At 40.3% G+C, this 17,134-nt stretch overlaps 1 protein-coding gene across 3 annotated transcripts; it reads left to right on the top strand.

Moving 5' to 3' along the window:
• Window positions 1–2,347: 2,347 nt before the first annotated feature.
• LOC128697031 (zinc finger protein 84-like) lies at window positions 2,348–17,128 on the top strand. Of its 3 annotated transcripts, none has more exons than XM_070095257.1 (3): window positions 2,355–2,447; window positions 8,769–9,096; window positions 13,474–17,128. In XM_070095257.1, the coding sequence occupies exon 3, from the start codon at window positions 15,780–15,782 to the stop codon at window positions 16,923–16,925; it is 1,146 nt and encodes a 381-aa protein (XP_069951358.1). In that variant the 5' UTR covers window positions 2,355–2,447; window positions 8,769–9,096; window positions 13,474–15,779; the 3' UTR covers window positions 16,926–17,128. The 3 variants fall into 2 exon arrangements, with proteins under 3 accessions (XP_053644517.2, XP_069951358.1, XP_069951359.1); XM_053788542.2 differs by lacking the exon at window positions 8,769–9,096 and having other exon boundaries at window positions 2,348–2,447.
• Window positions 17,129–17,134: the final 6 nt, after the last annotated feature.

The raw sequence follows: 17,134 nt of genomic DNA, 5'->3' as shown, positions 1-17,134 counted from the left end.
TAACTTGCTCAGCTATCAAAACTTTGGAGTCCAGTCCCTGGACCAATTATGTACCTCTGTAATCTTTTGACTACCCCCCACAGGATGGGTATGGGGTGCATAATAAACATATTAAACTAACTAACTAACCTCAAAACCCACAATAACATCAACTATCAGGGATGTAATAAATTTTCCTCGTTCTCTCTGGGACGTATTTCCTCATCTATTTTGCCCGCCGGGCACATTACAGGGCTGCCACCTGGTAGTCAGCTTATTGTTCGCCAGCTTCATTGTTTCTGCTCTGCTGACAATTCTCTAACGGTTTTGGTGGGAAGCCGGTTACTAAACTCAGGTACGGGTGTGGGCGTATGGCTCTGCTGGGGCTTGGCAAGTGAGGTCCACCTCATCTAACTGGGAACTTCTAGTTCTTTTTCCTTTTTCTTTCATGGTCCAGCTTTGGGCAACAAATCTTCCCCGAACAGTGTAGTAAATAAGTCACTTTGGCTGACTTTTATGGATTATCATAGGTTCTCTACACATATGCTGCTATGTATGATAATCTATGTAACTATTTGTGTATATACCTGAATAAATTTACTTACTTGCCAGACTAAAGCTCCTCTACATCAGACACAGAGTCTACTAAGGTTCGCAGGACTCTATGTCTAGCTCTCATACAATGTAACATTGATTACTGTTGCTCTTCGTGGTACTCTGCCTTAACAAACTGAAAGATAAGTTACAAATTACCCAGAACAAAATGGTGAGATTCATTCTTACTTATGCATGCAGGCCAGGATGAATTACAACAACTGGATATACTGAATGCCGAAGACAGAGTAAACCAAATGAAGTTAAATCAAGTTTATAAAATTGCTCACAAACAGTACCCTGAATATCTTGTTACCAATTTTGTCAAGGCTGGGACCCAAAGCAATTGTTGTTGTTGTTGTTGTTGTAGTAGTAGTAGTAGTAGTAGTAGTAGTAGTAGTAGTAGTAGTAGTAGTAGTAGTAGTAGTAATATCTTTATTTCTACAAGTACATGTACAAGGTATACAGACCATATCTGACATCAATGACATACTACTATATGGAAAGTCGCTTGTCAGGCAGAACATTCCGGGCAAATAAGGTCAGTTTTGTCCCAGGATGCGACCCACACCAGTCCACTAACACCCAGGTTCCCATTTTGCAGAGGAACATAGACAGCCAGTGTAAAGAAACACGCCTAATGTTTCTACCTTTCCCTAGGGGAAGGGAGAACAACTCTATAGTACCCACAGTAGGTGATCAGGCTTCAAACACATTTTATTGTACAGCAATAACGGAGTGGAACAGACTAAGTGCACATATCAAATCCTGTCATAGTATGAGCAGGTTCAAGAAGAGAGCCAATAGGTACCTAATAAATATGGTTACAGAAAGGGAGGAGAATGATTTCTTGTATATATAACATACATATACTCATGTACTATGATCTGTTCCTATTTTTAACGTTAACGTAAATAAATGAATTTGCCTTAACCCTGGTATATTTTTTTTTATTAACACACTGGCCGATTCCCACCAAGGCAGGGTGGCCCGAAAAAGAAAAACTTTCACCATCATTCACTCCATCACTGTCTTGCCAGAAGGGTGCTTTACACTACAGTTTTTAAACTGCAACATTAACACCCCTCCTTCAGAGTGCAGGCACTGTACTTCCCATCTCCAGGACTCAAGTCCGGCCTGCCGGTTTCCCTAAATCCCTTCATAAATGTTACTTCGCTCACACTCCAACAGCACGTCAAGTATTAAAAACCATTTGTCTCTATTCACTCCTATCAAACACGCTCACGCATGCCTGCTGGAAGTCCAAGCCCCTCGCACACAAAACCTCCTTTACCCCCTCCCTCCAACCTTTCCTAGGCCGACCCCTACCCCGCCTTCCTTCCACTACAGACTGATACACTCTTGAAGTCATTCTGTTTCGCTCCATTCTCTCTACATGGTATATCTCCATTAATTATAAATACTTCTCACACAGTTAAATTATTTGCCTGTATTAACTTTAAAATATAAATAATACTTATCACAAGGACCCCAATGGAAATAAGTCACTCTGACTTTCTTGGATTATCCTAAGTAATCTACACATATATACTATGTATGATAATCTATGTAACTGTATTTATGTGTACCAGAATAAACCTCAATGGAAATAAGTCACTCTGTCTGACTTTTTTGGGTTATCCTAGATTATGTATACATATGCTGATATGTATGATAATTCTATGAAACTGTATTTGTGTATACCTGAATAAACTAACTTACTTCTTAATAAACTGACTGTAATATCAGGAAGTTGGGCTCGATACTGCTTAATGTTGTGGTGGCCCTTATAAACCCAACAACAATAAATACCAGAGATGTAAATGCAAAATTCCTGACCTGGTGAACCTAACAAAGAAAGAATGCAAAATTCTGTAAGTTTTGTCAGTTCTCTCTTTAATAGGAAGAATAATTGTGATGTCTGGTGGGAAGACAGAAACGCGAGGAAAGTGGGAATGTAAGAATATCAGTTTTATTAAGGGAAAGTTCACAGTGAACCTAGAAAATATACAAATATATTGAGGTAGCTTCTGTTGTTGACTGTGCTCGTCACTCATTACAAGACTTATGATTATTAACCCAGGTGTGTTAGTAACCCAGGTGTGGCAGTAACCCAGGTGTGGCAGTAACCCAGGTGTATTAGTAACCCAGGTGTGGCAGTAACCCAGGTGTATTAGTAACCCAGGTGTGGCAGTAACCCAGGTGTATTAGTAACCGAGGTGTGGCAGTAACCCAGGTGTGGCAGTAACCCAGGTGTGGCAGTAACCCAGGTGTATTAGTAACCCAGGTGTGGCAGTAACCCAGGTGTGGCAGTAACCCAGGTGTATTAGTAACCCAGGTGTGGCAGTAACCCAGGTGTGGCAGTAACCCAGGTGTGGCAGTAACCCAGGTGTGGCAGTAACCCAGGTGTATTAGTAACCCAGGTGTGGCAGTAACCCAGGTGTGGCAGTAACCCAGGTGTATTAGTAACCCAGGTGTGGCAGTAACCCAGGTGTGGCAGTAACCCAGGTGTATTAGTAACCCATGTGTGGCAGTAACCCAGGTGTATTAGTAACCCAGGTGTGGCAGTAACCCAGGTGTATTAGTAACCCAGGTGTGGCAGTAACCCAGGTGTATTAGTAACCCAGGTGTGGCAGTAACCCAGGTGTATTAGTAACCCAGGTGTGGCAGTAACCCAGGTGTATTAGTAACCCAGGTGTGGCAGTAACCCAGGTGTATTAGTAACCCAGGTGTGGCAGTAACCCAGGTGTATTAGTAACCCAGGTGTATTAGTAACCCAGGTGTATTAGTAACCCAGGTGTGGCAGTAACCCAGGTGTGTTAGTAACCCAGGTGTGGCAGTAACCCAGGTGTGTTAGTAACCCAGGTATGGCAGTAACCCAGGTGTGTTAGTAACCCAGGTGTGTTAGTAACCCAGGTGTGGCAGTAACCCAGGTGTGTTAGTAACCCAGGTGTGTTAGTAACCCAGGTGTGGCAGTAACCCAGGTGTATTAGTAACCCAGGTGTGGCAGTAACCCAGGTGTATTAGTAACCCAGGTGTATTAGTAACCCAGGTGTATTAGCAACCCAGGTGTATTAGTAACCCAGGTGTATTAGTAACCCAGGTGTATTAGTAACCCGGGTGTGGCAGTAACCCAGGTGTATTAGTAACCCAGGTGTATTAGTAACCCAGGTGTATTAGTAACCCAGGTGTGTTAGTAACCCAGGTGTGGCAGTAACCCAGGTGTTAGTAACCCAGGTATGGCAGTAACCCAGGTGTATTAGTAACCCAGGTGTGGCACTAACCCAGGTGTATTAGTAACCCAGGTGTATTAGTAACCCAGGTGTATTGGTAACCCAGGTGTGTTAGTAACCCAGGTATGGCAGTAACCCAGGTGTGTTAGTAACCCAGGTGTGGCAGTAACCCAGGTGTTAGTAATCCAGGTGTGAGTAACCCAGGTGTGGCAGTAACCCAGGTGTGGCAGTAACCCAGGTGTGTTAGTAACGCAGGTGTGGCAGTAACCCAGGTGTGTTAGTAACCCAGGTGTGGCAGTAACCCAGGTGTGGCAGTAACCCAAGTGTTGCAGTAACCCAGGTGTGTTAGTAACCCAGGCGTGGCAGTAACCCAGGTGTGTTAGTAACCCAGGTGTGGCAGTAACCCAGGTGTATTAGTAACCCAGGTGTATTAGTAACCCAGGTGTGGCAGTAACCCAGGTGTATTAGTAACCCAGGTGTATTAGTAACCCAGGTGTGGCAGTAACCCAGGTGTATTAGTAACCCAGGTGTGGCAGTAACCCAGGTGTATTAGTAACCCAGGTGTATTAGTAACCCAGGTGTATTAGCAACCCAGGTGTATTAGTAACCCAGGTGTATTAGTAACCCAGGTGTATTAGTAACCCGGGTGTGGCAGTAACCCAGGTGTATTAGTAACCCAGGTGTATTAGTATCCCAGGTGTATTAGTAACCCAGGTGTGTTAGTAACCCAGGTGTGGCAGTAACCCAGGTGTTAGTAACCCAGGTATGGCAGTAACCCAGGTGTATTAGTAACCCAGGTGTGGCACTAACCCAGGTGTATTAGTAACCCAGGTGTATTAGTAACCCAGGTGTATTGGTAACCCAGGTGTGTTAGTAACCCAGGTATGGCAGTAACCCAGGTGTGTTAGTAACCCAGGTGTGGCAGTAACCCAGGTGTTAGTAATCCAGGTGTGAGTAACCCAGGTGTGGCAGTAACCCAGGTGTGGCAGTAACCCAGGTGTGTTAGTAACGCAGGTGTGGCAGTAACCCAGGTGTGTTAGTAACCCAGGTGTGGCAGTAACCCAGGTGTGGCAGTAACCCAGGTGTTGCAGTAACCCAGGTGTGTTAGTAACCCAGGCGTGGCAGTAACCCAGGTGTGGCAGTAACCCAGGTGTTAGTAACCCAGGTGTGGCAGTAACCCAGGTGTGAGTAACCCAGGTGTGTTAGTAACCCAAGTGTGGCAGTAACCCAGGTGTGTTAGTAACCCAGGTATGTTAGTAACCCAGGTGTGTTAGTAACCCAGGTGTGGCAGTAACCCAGGTGTGTTAGTAACCCAGGTGTGTTAGTAACCCAGGTGTGGCAGTAACCCAGGTGTGCTAGTAACCCAGGTGTGGCAGTAACCCAGGTGTGTTAGTAACCCAGGTGTGGCAGTAACCCAGGTGTTAGTAACCCAGGTGTGGCAGTAACCCAGGTGTGGCAGTAACCCAGGTGTGGCAATAACCCAGGTGTGGCAGTAACCCAGGTGTGGCAGTAACCCAGGTGTGTTAGTAACCCAGGTGTGGCAGTAACCCAGGTGAGTCAGTAACCCAGGTGCCAGTAACTCAGGTGTGACAGTAACCCAGGTGTGGCAGTAACCCAGGTGAGTCAGTAAATCAGGTGAGTCAGTTACCCAGGAGAGTCAGTAACCCAGGTGTGGCAGTAACTCAGGTGTGGCAGTAACCCAGGTGTGGCAGTAACCCAGGTGTGGCAGTAACCCAGGTGTGGCAGCAAGCCAGGTGTGTCAGTAACCCAGGTGTCAGCAAGCCAGGTGTGTCAGTAATAGGAGGAGAATTTTTTTCCCGGGTAGAGGCATGGCTGATAAATAGGCAGCAGAGAGTTTGCATAAATGGGGAGAAATCAGAGTGGGGGCACTTCACAAGCGGTGTTCCACAGAGGTCAGTGTTGGGCCCCTTGTTGTTCACAATTTACATAAATGATGTAGATGAGGGAATAAATAGTGACATAAGCAAGTCTGTTGATGACACCAAAACAGGCCATCCAGTTCATTCAAATAAGGACATTAGAGCACTCCAGGAAGATTTGAATAGACTGATGCAGTGGTCGAAGAAGTGGCAGGTGCAGTTTAATATAGATAAATGCAAAGTTCTAAATGTTGGACAGGTAAATAACCATGCCCCATATAAACTAAATAATGCAGATCTTAATATTACTGATTGCAATAACGATTTAGGAGTTCTGGTTAGCATTAATGCAAAACCAAGACAACAGTGCATAAGTATTCACAATAAAGCTAACAGAATCCTTGGCTTCATATCAAGAAGCATAAATAATAGAATTCCTCAGGTTATTCTTCAACTCTATATATCTTTGGTTAGGCCTCATTTAGATTATGCTGCACAGTTCTGGTCATCATATTACAGAATGGATATACAGTAAATGCACTGGAAAACGTACAAAGGAGGATGACAAAGTTGATCCCATGCATTAGAAATCTTTCCCATGAGGATAGACTGAAACCCCTGAATCTGCACTCTCTAGAAAAGCACAGAATTAGGGGGAATATGATTGAGGTGTATAAATGGAAAACAGGAATATCTAAAATATCTAGCCAAGACAGGACTCACAGCAATGGTTTTAAGTTGGAAAAATTCAGATTCAGGAAGGATATAGGAAAGCACTGGTTTGGCAATAGAGTTGTGGATGAGTGTAACAGACTCCTGAGTACCATCATAGAAGCTAAAACGTGTAATTTTAAAAACATCTACATGAGTGGATGTGGGTGGGTGTGAGTTGAACCTGACTAGGTTGTGTTGATGGGTCTGATGCCAAGCTCTTTCCTTAATTGGGTGTGACCTGCCCTGACTAGCCTTGGGCCGGTGGGTGACTTGGACCTGCCTCACATGGGCCAGTCGGCCTGCTGCAGTGTTCCTTCTTTCTTATGTTCTTATGTAACCCAGGTGTGTCAGTAACCCACGTGTGGCAGTAACCCCAGGTGTGTCAGTAACCCAGGTGTATCAGTAACCCAGGTGAGTTAGTAATCCAGGTTAGTCAGTTACCCAGGTGAGTCAGTAACCCAGGTAAGTCAGTAACCCAGGTGAGTCAGTAACCCAGGTGAGTCAGTAACCCAGGTGAGTCAGTAACCCAGGTAAGTCAGTAACCCAGGTGAGTCAGTAACCCAGGTGTATCAGTAACCCAGGTGAGTTAGTAATCCAGGTTAGTCAGTTACCCAGGTGAGTCAGTAACCCAGGTTAGTCAGTAACCCAGGTGAGTCAGTAACCCAGGTAAGTCAGTAACCCAGGTGAGTCAGTAACCCAGGTAAGTCAGTAACCCAGGTGAGTCAGTAACCCAGGTGAGTCAATAACTCAAATAAGTAAGTAAGCCATAAAGCTACCACAGCACGCTGGGTGGAGTTTGAATGTCTTATTTATCCGCAAAACACATGCTCTCATAAGAATACAGTATTTATTGTTGAAATACGTATTTCCCAGTTATTATTCACTTTATTACCTGGTCCCACATCAAATACAAATACAACTTTTTATTTCCTTGCAAAGATTACAATGTGTGATTTACATGTTAGAAAGTGTTGTTAAGTACAAAGAAAGCCACTAACATGCCTGAGCATTTTGGGTACACTAATCAGTGCTTACAAACTACAGCACTTAAAACTAGCCATAGGTTATGGAGTGGTAAATTTTAATTATTCATTATTTTACATTATTACAATAGAGAGCTAGCCAAAATATTATAATTAATAAGATTTATAGTAGAGAGGCAGTAAAAAAATGATAGTATTACAATTAGTACAATTTACAAAGCCACAACAGTACAATTTTAGGAGTGTACTAATACTATTTTATATAGATCTAGCTGTCCTGAGCTTTTGGGGATTTCTTGAGCAGTGTCAAACCAGTTTCAGACTGGTTGAATGATTTAGTAGGTGTTGGTATAGTTAAGCTTGGGAGATGAGATGTTTTTTTATTATAACCCTAAATTGAAAGAAAAATAGCATAATAAAAATTATAGCCTTAAATTGAGAGAAAATAGGGTATTAAAATACAGTTGCAGGAATCATGTAGGCTTTTTATAAAAATAATATTCTATACTTCTACAAGTACAGGTCGGCCATCACTAATCCGGCATCATTGTGACCTGCAGTGTGCCAGATTAGTGAGTTTGCCGGATTACAGAGTGGTTAGGTTAGAATACACTTAACCTATCAGTAGAGAGACTTTCTGCTACAGGCTTCCTCATTTTCATCACAGCTTTCTCCTCCACTGACTTGCTGCTGTGGATTTACAACCATCTGCACAATTTCTGATTCAGTATAATGATGAAATTTGCAATTATGCTAGCCAAAATTGGTGCCGGATTACCGATGGAACCAGATAACTGATTGCTGGATTAGTGATGGCCGACCTGTATATGATATAGCTTATATAGACCTAGCTGACATCAGTGACATACTATATAAAAAGGCCCTGGTTATGCAGAGCATTTCCGGCAACTTTGGTTAATTTTGTTCCATGATGTGACCAGCACCAGTCGACTGACACCCAGGTACCTACTTCTAGGTAAACAGGGACAGCAGGTGTAAGGAAACACACCCAATGTTTCCACCTGTACCAGAGACCGAACCACTGACTTTGAATGTGTGAGCTGAGTGTGCTACCAACTGAGCTACAGAACACCCTTTCTAGTAAATTACTGCATCACTTTTGTTTACAATCTCTTTGGTGGTGTGTTTTGTTGATGCAGGTAAACTTAGAGGTGAGTCAGGGAGGGAGAAGGTAGAGAGTGGACGTGTACTTAGCTCTGTGAAGACCTGTTTGTGTGCTCTTGTGAATCTGAACCAGGATGCCCTCTCTTGAGCAACTTTACCAGCAGCTGAGAGAAGAGCTCAGAGTTGCTAAGCTGGAGATACAGCGATTAACGGAGGAGAACAAGAGGATTCATAGTAATTCTCCTGTTGTGAGTCCCCAGGTTAAGAGGGGAGCTTGGTCAGTGGCCTGGCAACATGGAACCAAGCTGAGGATCAAGAAAACGGTTGGAGAGGCAGAAACAACGAGAAACCAGAAGACTACCGTGGAAACTTCCAACCCATTCTCCGTGCTACCTGACGAATGTGAGTGTTCTACTGGGAATGCCACAACGAGCACCAAGGAAGCACTGGCAGACGTGAGTGAGACATCCCTAGAAACCCCAACGAAGACTATCGAGAACATCTTGACGAATTCCACAAGTGGTGTAATGCAACCTGACGAATGTGAGTCAACTACTGGGAGCATCACTACGGACAACGCCAAGGAAGGTAAAAACATTGTTGTTGTTGGGGATAGCCAGATTAGGTACATGGATAGGGCATTCTGCTTGAAGTATAGGAGTAGGAGGCAGAGAGCATGTTTTCCTGGGGCTGGGATGAAGGATATTGTTAGCCGTCTGGATGACATCATGAGAGGTAATGGGAGCAATCCTATTATCTGTCTCAGTGCTGGAGGCAACGATGTTGGCAGATGTAGGAGTGAGGACCTGATTAGCAGGTATAGGTCAGCAATAAAGATAATTAGGAGGAAGGGTGGGAAACCTGTCATATGTGGCATTTTGCCAAGGAGAGGAGTTGGAAATGAATGGTTGTCCAGAGCAATTGGTGTCAATTGCTGGCTGGACAAATACTGTAAGGAAAATGCAGTAACATTCATTGACAACTGGGACCTCTTCTATGGCAGAAATGACATGCATGCCAGGGATGGGGTTCACTTATCTAGGTGTGGGGTGGGAGCACTGGCCAACGCAGTGGAGGGAGCTGTTAGGTCTTTAAACTAGGAATAGTTAGTGGTATGGGTTTTGGCGGGAAAACTGTGAAGTCGCAGGGTAGTAATATGAGTACTAGGAGAACTAGTAATAGGCAAAATGAGGTGGATATTGGAAAGCCAGTGGCACTAATTGACAAGGACAGTAATAGGTTTAGTGGAATAACAGAAAGGAGCAGGAAGGGTAAAGAGAGAGGAGGGTCTTTAAATATTTATTACACAAATAGTCGCAGTGCTAGGAATAAGATGGACGAGTTGAGACTAGTTGCTAGTGCAGGTAACATTGATGTATTTGCCATTACTGAGACGTGGTTTAATTCAAAAAGTCGGGACATGCCTGCAGAATGTCACATTCAGGGTTTTAAATTGTTCCAAGTAGATAGAAGTGTCGGGAAGGGGGGTGGGGTGGCATTGTATGTCCGAGATCGCTTGAACTGTTGCATACAAACGGGTATTAAGTCTGAAGTAACACATACAGAGTCTGTTTGGATAGAATTTTCAGAGGGGCATGAAAAATTAATTTTAGGTGTGATATACCGTCCCCCAAATTTAGATAGGGACCAGGAGAGACTACTATGGGAGGAAATTGTTAGGGCCACAAGGCACGATAATGTAGTAATTCTAGGAGACTTTAACTTTAGTCATATTGATTGGAGTTTCTTGACTGGGAATTTAGAATCATACGACTTCTTAGAAGTAGTTCAGGATTGTTTTTTGAAGCAGTTTGTGACAGAACCTACAAGGGGTAATAACCTGCTTGACTTAGTTCTGGCAAACAATGAATCCCTTGTTAATAATTTAGAAGTTTCAGAGGAACTGGGTGCTAGTGACCACAAATCAATTACATTTAGCATTGAATGGAAGTATGATAGTAGGGATAACTCAGTAACAGTCCCAGATTTTCGCTTAGCAGATTACGATGGGCTTAGAGAACACTTATCATCTGTTGACTGGGGTAACGAAGAGAGCTATCAATATGACAGTTTTCTGAACACTATACATGCTGCTCAAAGAACGTTTATCCCTTATAAAGAAATTAGATCAAATAGAAATGACCCAAAATGGATGAATAATAGGCTGAAATATCTACTAGGGCATGAGAAAGGAATTTATAGGCGTATCAAAAGAGGCGAGGGTCATCTTATGAATCAGTATATTGACATTAAGAGGGACATTAAAAAGGGGATAAGAAAAGCTAAAAGGGACTATGAAATTAAAGTTGCTAGGGATTCTAAAACTAACCCAAAAAGTTTTTTCCAGGTATATAGAGCAAAAGTTAGAGATAAGATAGGTCCCCTTAAAAATAACTATGGGCATCTTACTGACAAAGAGAATGAAATGGCTCGATTTTAAATAATTATTTTCTCTCGGTTTTTACACAGGAAGACACTAATAATACAGTGGACCCCCAGTTAATGATTTTTTTTCATTCCAGAAGTATGTTCAGGTGCCAGTACTGACTGAATTTGTTCCCATAAGGAATATTGTGAAGTAGATTAGTCCATTTCAGACCCCCAAACATACACGTACAAACGCACTTACATAAATACACTTACATAATTGGTCGCATTGGGAGGTGATCGTTATGCAGGGGTCCACTGTATTCCAGTAATTAATTTTTATAGTGGGCCAGAAGAAGATAAATTATGTAACATCACAGTCACTAGTGAAATGGTTGTGAAGCAGATAGACCGACTGAAGCAAAATAAGTCACCGGGACCTGATGAGGTTTTTTCAAGGGTTCTTAAGGAATGCAAAATGGAAGTCTGTGAACCATTAACTAATATTTTTAATTTATCTCTTCAAACAGGTGTAGTGTCTGATATGTGGAAGATGGCTAATGTAATTCCTATTTTTAAAACAGGGGACAAGTCGTTACCGTCAAATTACCGCCCAATAAGCCTGACCTCAATTGTAGGCAAATTACTAGAGTCAATTATAGCTGAGATTATAAGAAGCCATCTCGATAAGCATAGCTTGATTAATGATACTCAGCATGGATTCACAAGAGGCCGGTCTTGTCTAACTAATTTATTAACTTTCTTCAGTAAAGCTTTTGAGGCTGTTGACCACGATAGAGAATTTGATATTATTTACTTAGATTTTAGTAAGGCATTTGATAGAGTTCCGCACCAAAGACTGTTGAAGAAAGTAGCAGCTCATGGCATTGGGGGAAGGGTGCTCTCGTGGATCGAATCATGGCTCACAGACAGGAAGCAGAGTGTCCATAAATGGGGTTAAATCCGAGTGGGGTTCAGTAACAAGTGGCGTTCCACAGGGATCAGTCTTGGGCCCGTTGTTGTTTATAATATATATCAATGATCTTGATGTAGGAATTACTAGTGATATGAGCAAATTCGCCGATGACACGAAGATAGGTAGGATAATTGATTCAAACGTAGATGTTAGGGAACATCAGGAGGATTTAGACAAACTCTACTCTTGGTCAGAAAAGTGGCAGATGCAGTTCAATGTAGATAAATGCAAGGTTCTGAAGCTCGGGAGTGTCCATAACCCTAGCACTTATAAGTTAAATAATGTAGAACTTAGCCATACAGATTGCGAAGAGGACTTGGGGGTTATGGTAAGCAGCAACCTTAAACCAAGACAGCAATGCCTAAGCATGCGTAATAAGGCAAATAGATTACTGGGATTTATATCAAGAAGTGTAAGCAACAGAAGTCCAGAGGTCATACTGCAGCTTTATACATCATTAGTAAGGCCTCACCTAGATTATGCAGCTCAATTCTGGTCTCCATATTACAGAATGGACATAAATTCGTTAGAAAACATTCAGTGTAGGATGGCTAAATTAATACATAGCATTAGAAATCTTCCTTATGAAGAAAGATTGAAGACTCTTAAGTTACATTCACTTGTTAGACGAAGAATGAGGGGAGACCTGATCGAAGTGTATAAGTGGAAGATAGGTATTAATAAAGGGGATATTAACAAGGTCTTGAGGATATCTCTCCAAGGGAGAACCCTCCAGTAATGGATTTAAATTAGATAAGTTTAGATTTAGAAAGGACATAGGAAAGTATTGGTTTGGAAATAGGGTAGTTGATGAGTGGAACAATCTACCTAGTTGGGTTATTGAGGCTAGGACTTTGGGTAGTTTCAAATTTAGGTTGGATAAGTACATGAGTGGGAGGGGTTGGATTTGAGTGGGACTTGCACATCAGAGCTTATTTCTTGGGTAGCATTGAAAATTGCGTTGGTCAAATGTTTGTTAGTGGGATGAATTGTAAAGGACTTGCCTAGTATGGGTCAACAGGCCTGCTGCAGTGTTCCTCCTTTCTTATATTCTTATGTTCTTATAAACAGGAGACAGATAAATATTGCATGTGAGCATTTATATAAGGAAATTAATGAATGAATTACAAAGAAATTGTTGTATAAACCATGGAACAGACAGGGTTTTAACCCATGGTGAGCAAGTCATAAAACTCAAGCCCAGTGCTAACTTCTCTACGGTGTGTCGAAACAGACCTAGTTGGATGAATCTTATTGTAGCCAGCTGGTCCAGTGGCTTACACACTGGCTCTGGAGTTTTACCACTTACTGACCATGGGTTCATACTTCACCCTTTTCATGGTTTGTTTGCAATCGTGTTGTTATCATTTTGTGAGCTGTAATGGGTGTATAATCTTGTTTAGTTGTATTGCTTCTGTAGGTCAGTAATCTTGCAGTCTGGCAACTTCTCTACCCAATGCTTGTAAAACTGGATTCTTTCAACCTTGCTGTACATTTGTGAATAAAAATACTATTATTAGCAACATGATTATCTTTGCAGCAAAAAAATTACCATTATGTTTAAGCTCTTGCAAATAAGTTCAATTTAAATTGTGCTTATGTGTGATTATTTTCTTTTGCAGGTGATACTGTGAGCACAAGAATGACACTTATCAACTTGTAATAATATAAAAGTTAATGTGCCAGAAATACTGCAGCTATACAGTTCCAGCAGTGTGACACATAATGTACACTACAGTGTCAGAATTACTACCTGCTGAGTCTTAATACAGAGTATTTTAAAGCCCACCTTGTTACATGCAAACCTTCATCAACCTCTATATGTTCCTTCACTACACATCCTCTAAATATTTTTGTGTAAAAATGTTCACACTTCACACTAGTTAATTTATTTCACTGTAATAATGCATGTGTGTTAACCATATGTGTAGCATTAAAGGTCACCAAATTTGTAAGAAAATGTGTATATTAAAATAATGTACTGATTGATTTATTTAAAATTGTTATCATTAAACAGCCTTAATGGAACTCGTTTTGGAAACTGGTACTAGCAGTGTACTAGTAATATAAAGTGCTATCAGTATGCTAGTAATATAATGTACTAGCAGTATACTAGTACCTTTCACTTGTACTCTCCAAAACATTTGTTATTCTCATTAAAATTTGTTGAAGTATCTCACCCACTCTCTCATTTGCTCTCCTTTTACATTATTTCACCAGTTGTTACAACTGGACAAAGTACCAACAGTGTACTAGTAACCTCTCACTTGTATTACTAGTTACATCCAGACAAAGTACCAACAGTGTTCTAGTAACATCTCACTTGTATTACTAGTTACATTCAGACAAAGTACCAACAGTGTACTAGTAACCTCTCTGTATACTACCGACTGTTACAAAATAAACACTAGGAAGGGAGTCAACACAGACTGAACACACTAGACAAGAACTTCATTACTTTCATACCAACAAACAAGTGTAACACAATGTTCATAATATGAAATTTAATGAAGCATCTAGATCTTAAAAAAAAGTTACAGATTATTGCAGCCTTTTTTAATGTGCCTTAATAAAGTTATTAACATTGACATTTAGAATTTAAATTATAGTGTATAAATATGAAAATGAGTAGACTTAGAGTTAAGGAGTAGGCTAATAGCATGCTTATCAGCAGTCTTAATAGCTGCGGTTACTGCATTATCATCCTGTATTACTGTATTACCTCTAAGTTAGCTCTTGGAATTATCTGTTTATAAATACAGCATCAGATCTAGGCTCATGCTGCACTCTCCAGTATTAAATCTAGCATTTTTTAATATCTAGGTGGCATAGCACCTAGATATTCCACTTTTCTATCACTCTTTGCTAGGATATCTTTCTAGTATTTGTTCAGCTTTTTTTTTTTTTTTTAGGTTATAGCTGTGGCATCTGTTTCTTAGTTTTAATGGTGATGAGAAAATTTTCCTAATCAATTATTTTGTATCTTTTTACAATCTTATTGTGATTATCATGACTTCTCTCTCCCTGCTATCAGCCAAAGATAGCATGTCTAATTCTTTCAGTTTTTCTTAACATACTGTTATTAAACTCTCAATCATTTTGTAACTCGTTCTTAAACATTTTTCTTTTTTGTTTACATTCGCTTTTTTAAGTTTGCAGCATAGCACTGATCCATGTTATATATTTTTAATGCAATATTTCTTCAAGAGAAACTTTTCACTTTTTTAAGCATAAGCATAATGAGTTATTTTCCATTAGCCAGCCTGTTTTTGCTTTGAAATCTCAGGAAATTTTTTTGAAAGAGATTATTAGGCTTGTTTTATGTGGTTTCATTGCCTCTTTCTTATTTACATCAAGTATTAGAATCTCTACCTTCTCAGATATTGGCTGCTTGGGGTTTAAATCTACGTCAAAGTTAGTCTTCCTCTTATTAGATGGGTTTGTCTTCGTCCTTAATTTTATGTATTGTCTTGTTAATACTTTATGTGATTTTACAAACTGATTAAAAAATTTGGTGCATTCTTCTCATTTTGGTGTTTCTTGATATTCGTTCCATATCCAATATGCAGCGCTAAATCAGACTTATGGTATTTTTAGTATATTTATAATATTGTAAAATAAACTTGAGTGTTTGCATACAAAAGAAACCACTGTATAACATAGAGTATCAAAAAGCTTATTAGAAAAATGACAGCTAAACCCCCACTTCAGAGTTTACCCTAGAGATAAAGACTATCGGTGTTCAGTGTGGCTAGCAGCCATTTCAAAAATATCAGGTTAAAACACCCACTTGAGAGTACATTCTGGAGAAAATATCAATGTTCAGAGTGAAGTCGTTTTCAAAAAATTCTTATCGAATAAGACATTGGGATTTCATACATTTTCACCACATTCATTTTCAGGGTGTCTAAAGGCCTTATAAGAAAAAATGAATCTAAAACTTTTCAGGATTCATTCAGGAGAAACATCTTATCAGTGTTCAGTGTGTCTAAAAACCTTTACAGAAATATCTATTCTAAATAAACACCAGAAAACTCATACAGGAAATAACACATGTCAGTGTTCAGTGTGTTTTAAATCCTTTTCAAAAAAGTCTAAATTGCAATCCCACTTGAGAGTTCATACAGGAGAGAAACCTTATCAATGTTCAGAATGTTTAAAGGCTTTTACAGAAAAAGCTAATCTCATTAAACACCAGAGAGTTCATACAGGAGAGAAACCATATCACTGTTCACAGTGTCTAAAGACCTTTACAGAAAAATCTAATCTAATTAAACACCAGAGAGTTCATACAGGAGAGAAACCATATCATTGTTCAGAGTGTGTAAAGACTTTTTCACAAAAATCAGGTTTATTGAAACACCAGAGAGTTCATGCAGGGAAGAAACCTCACCAGTGTTCAGAATGTCTAAAGGCCTTTACAGAAAAAGCTAGTCTAATTAAACACCAGAGAGTTCATACAGGAGAAAAACCATATCATTGTTCAGAGTGTCTAAAGACCTTTACAGAAAACACAAGTTTAATAAATCACCTCAGAGTTCATACAGGAGAGAAACCATATCATTGTTCAGAGTGTTTAAAAGCCTTTACAGATAAAACAGGTCTGAGAAACCACCTCAGAGTTCATACAGAGGAGAAACCTTATCAGTGTTCAGAGTGTTTAAAGGCCTTTAAAGAAAAAGCTAGTCTAAGGAAACATCAAAAAATTCATTCTGGAAAGAAACCATATCAGTGTTCACTGTGTCTGAAGTCCTTTTCAGACAATGCTAAATTAAAATCCCACTTGAGAGTTCATACAGGAGAGAAACCTTATCAGTGTTCAGAGTGTCTAAAGGCCTTCACAGAAAAAATAAGTCTAATAAACCATCTCAGAGTTCATACAGGAGAGAAGCCATATCAGTGTTCAGAGTGTCTAAAGGCCTTTACACAAAAATCAAGTTTACTGAAACACCAGAGAGTTCATACAGGGGAGAAACCTTATCAGTGTTCAGAGTGTTTAAAGGCTTTTACAGAAAAATCTAGTCTAAAGAAACATCAAAAGATTCATACTGGAAAGAAACCATGTCAGTGTTAAGTGCGTCTAAAGTCCTTTTCAGATAACTCTAAATTAAAATCTCATTTGGGAGGTCATACAAAAGAAAAACCTTATTAGTGTTCAGAATATCTAAAGGCCTTTCCACAAAAATTGAGTCTTCTAAGGCACCTGAGAGTTCATACAGGAGAGAAACTTCATGTTGGTAATGAGTGTGTCTAAAATTCTTTTCAGGACAAAACTTCATTTAA

This window comes from Cherax quadricarinatus, chromosome 49 (assembly GCF_038502225.1).
Source record: "Cherax quadricarinatus isolate ZL_2023a chromosome 49, ASM3850222v1, whole genome shotgun sequence".
NCBI classification, from domain to species: Eukaryota; Metazoa; Arthropoda; class Malacostraca; order Decapoda; family Parastacidae; genus Cherax; species Cherax quadricarinatus.
Note: the sequence above shows the minus strand (reverse complement) of the source record. Positions and strands in the feature narration are given on the sequence as shown.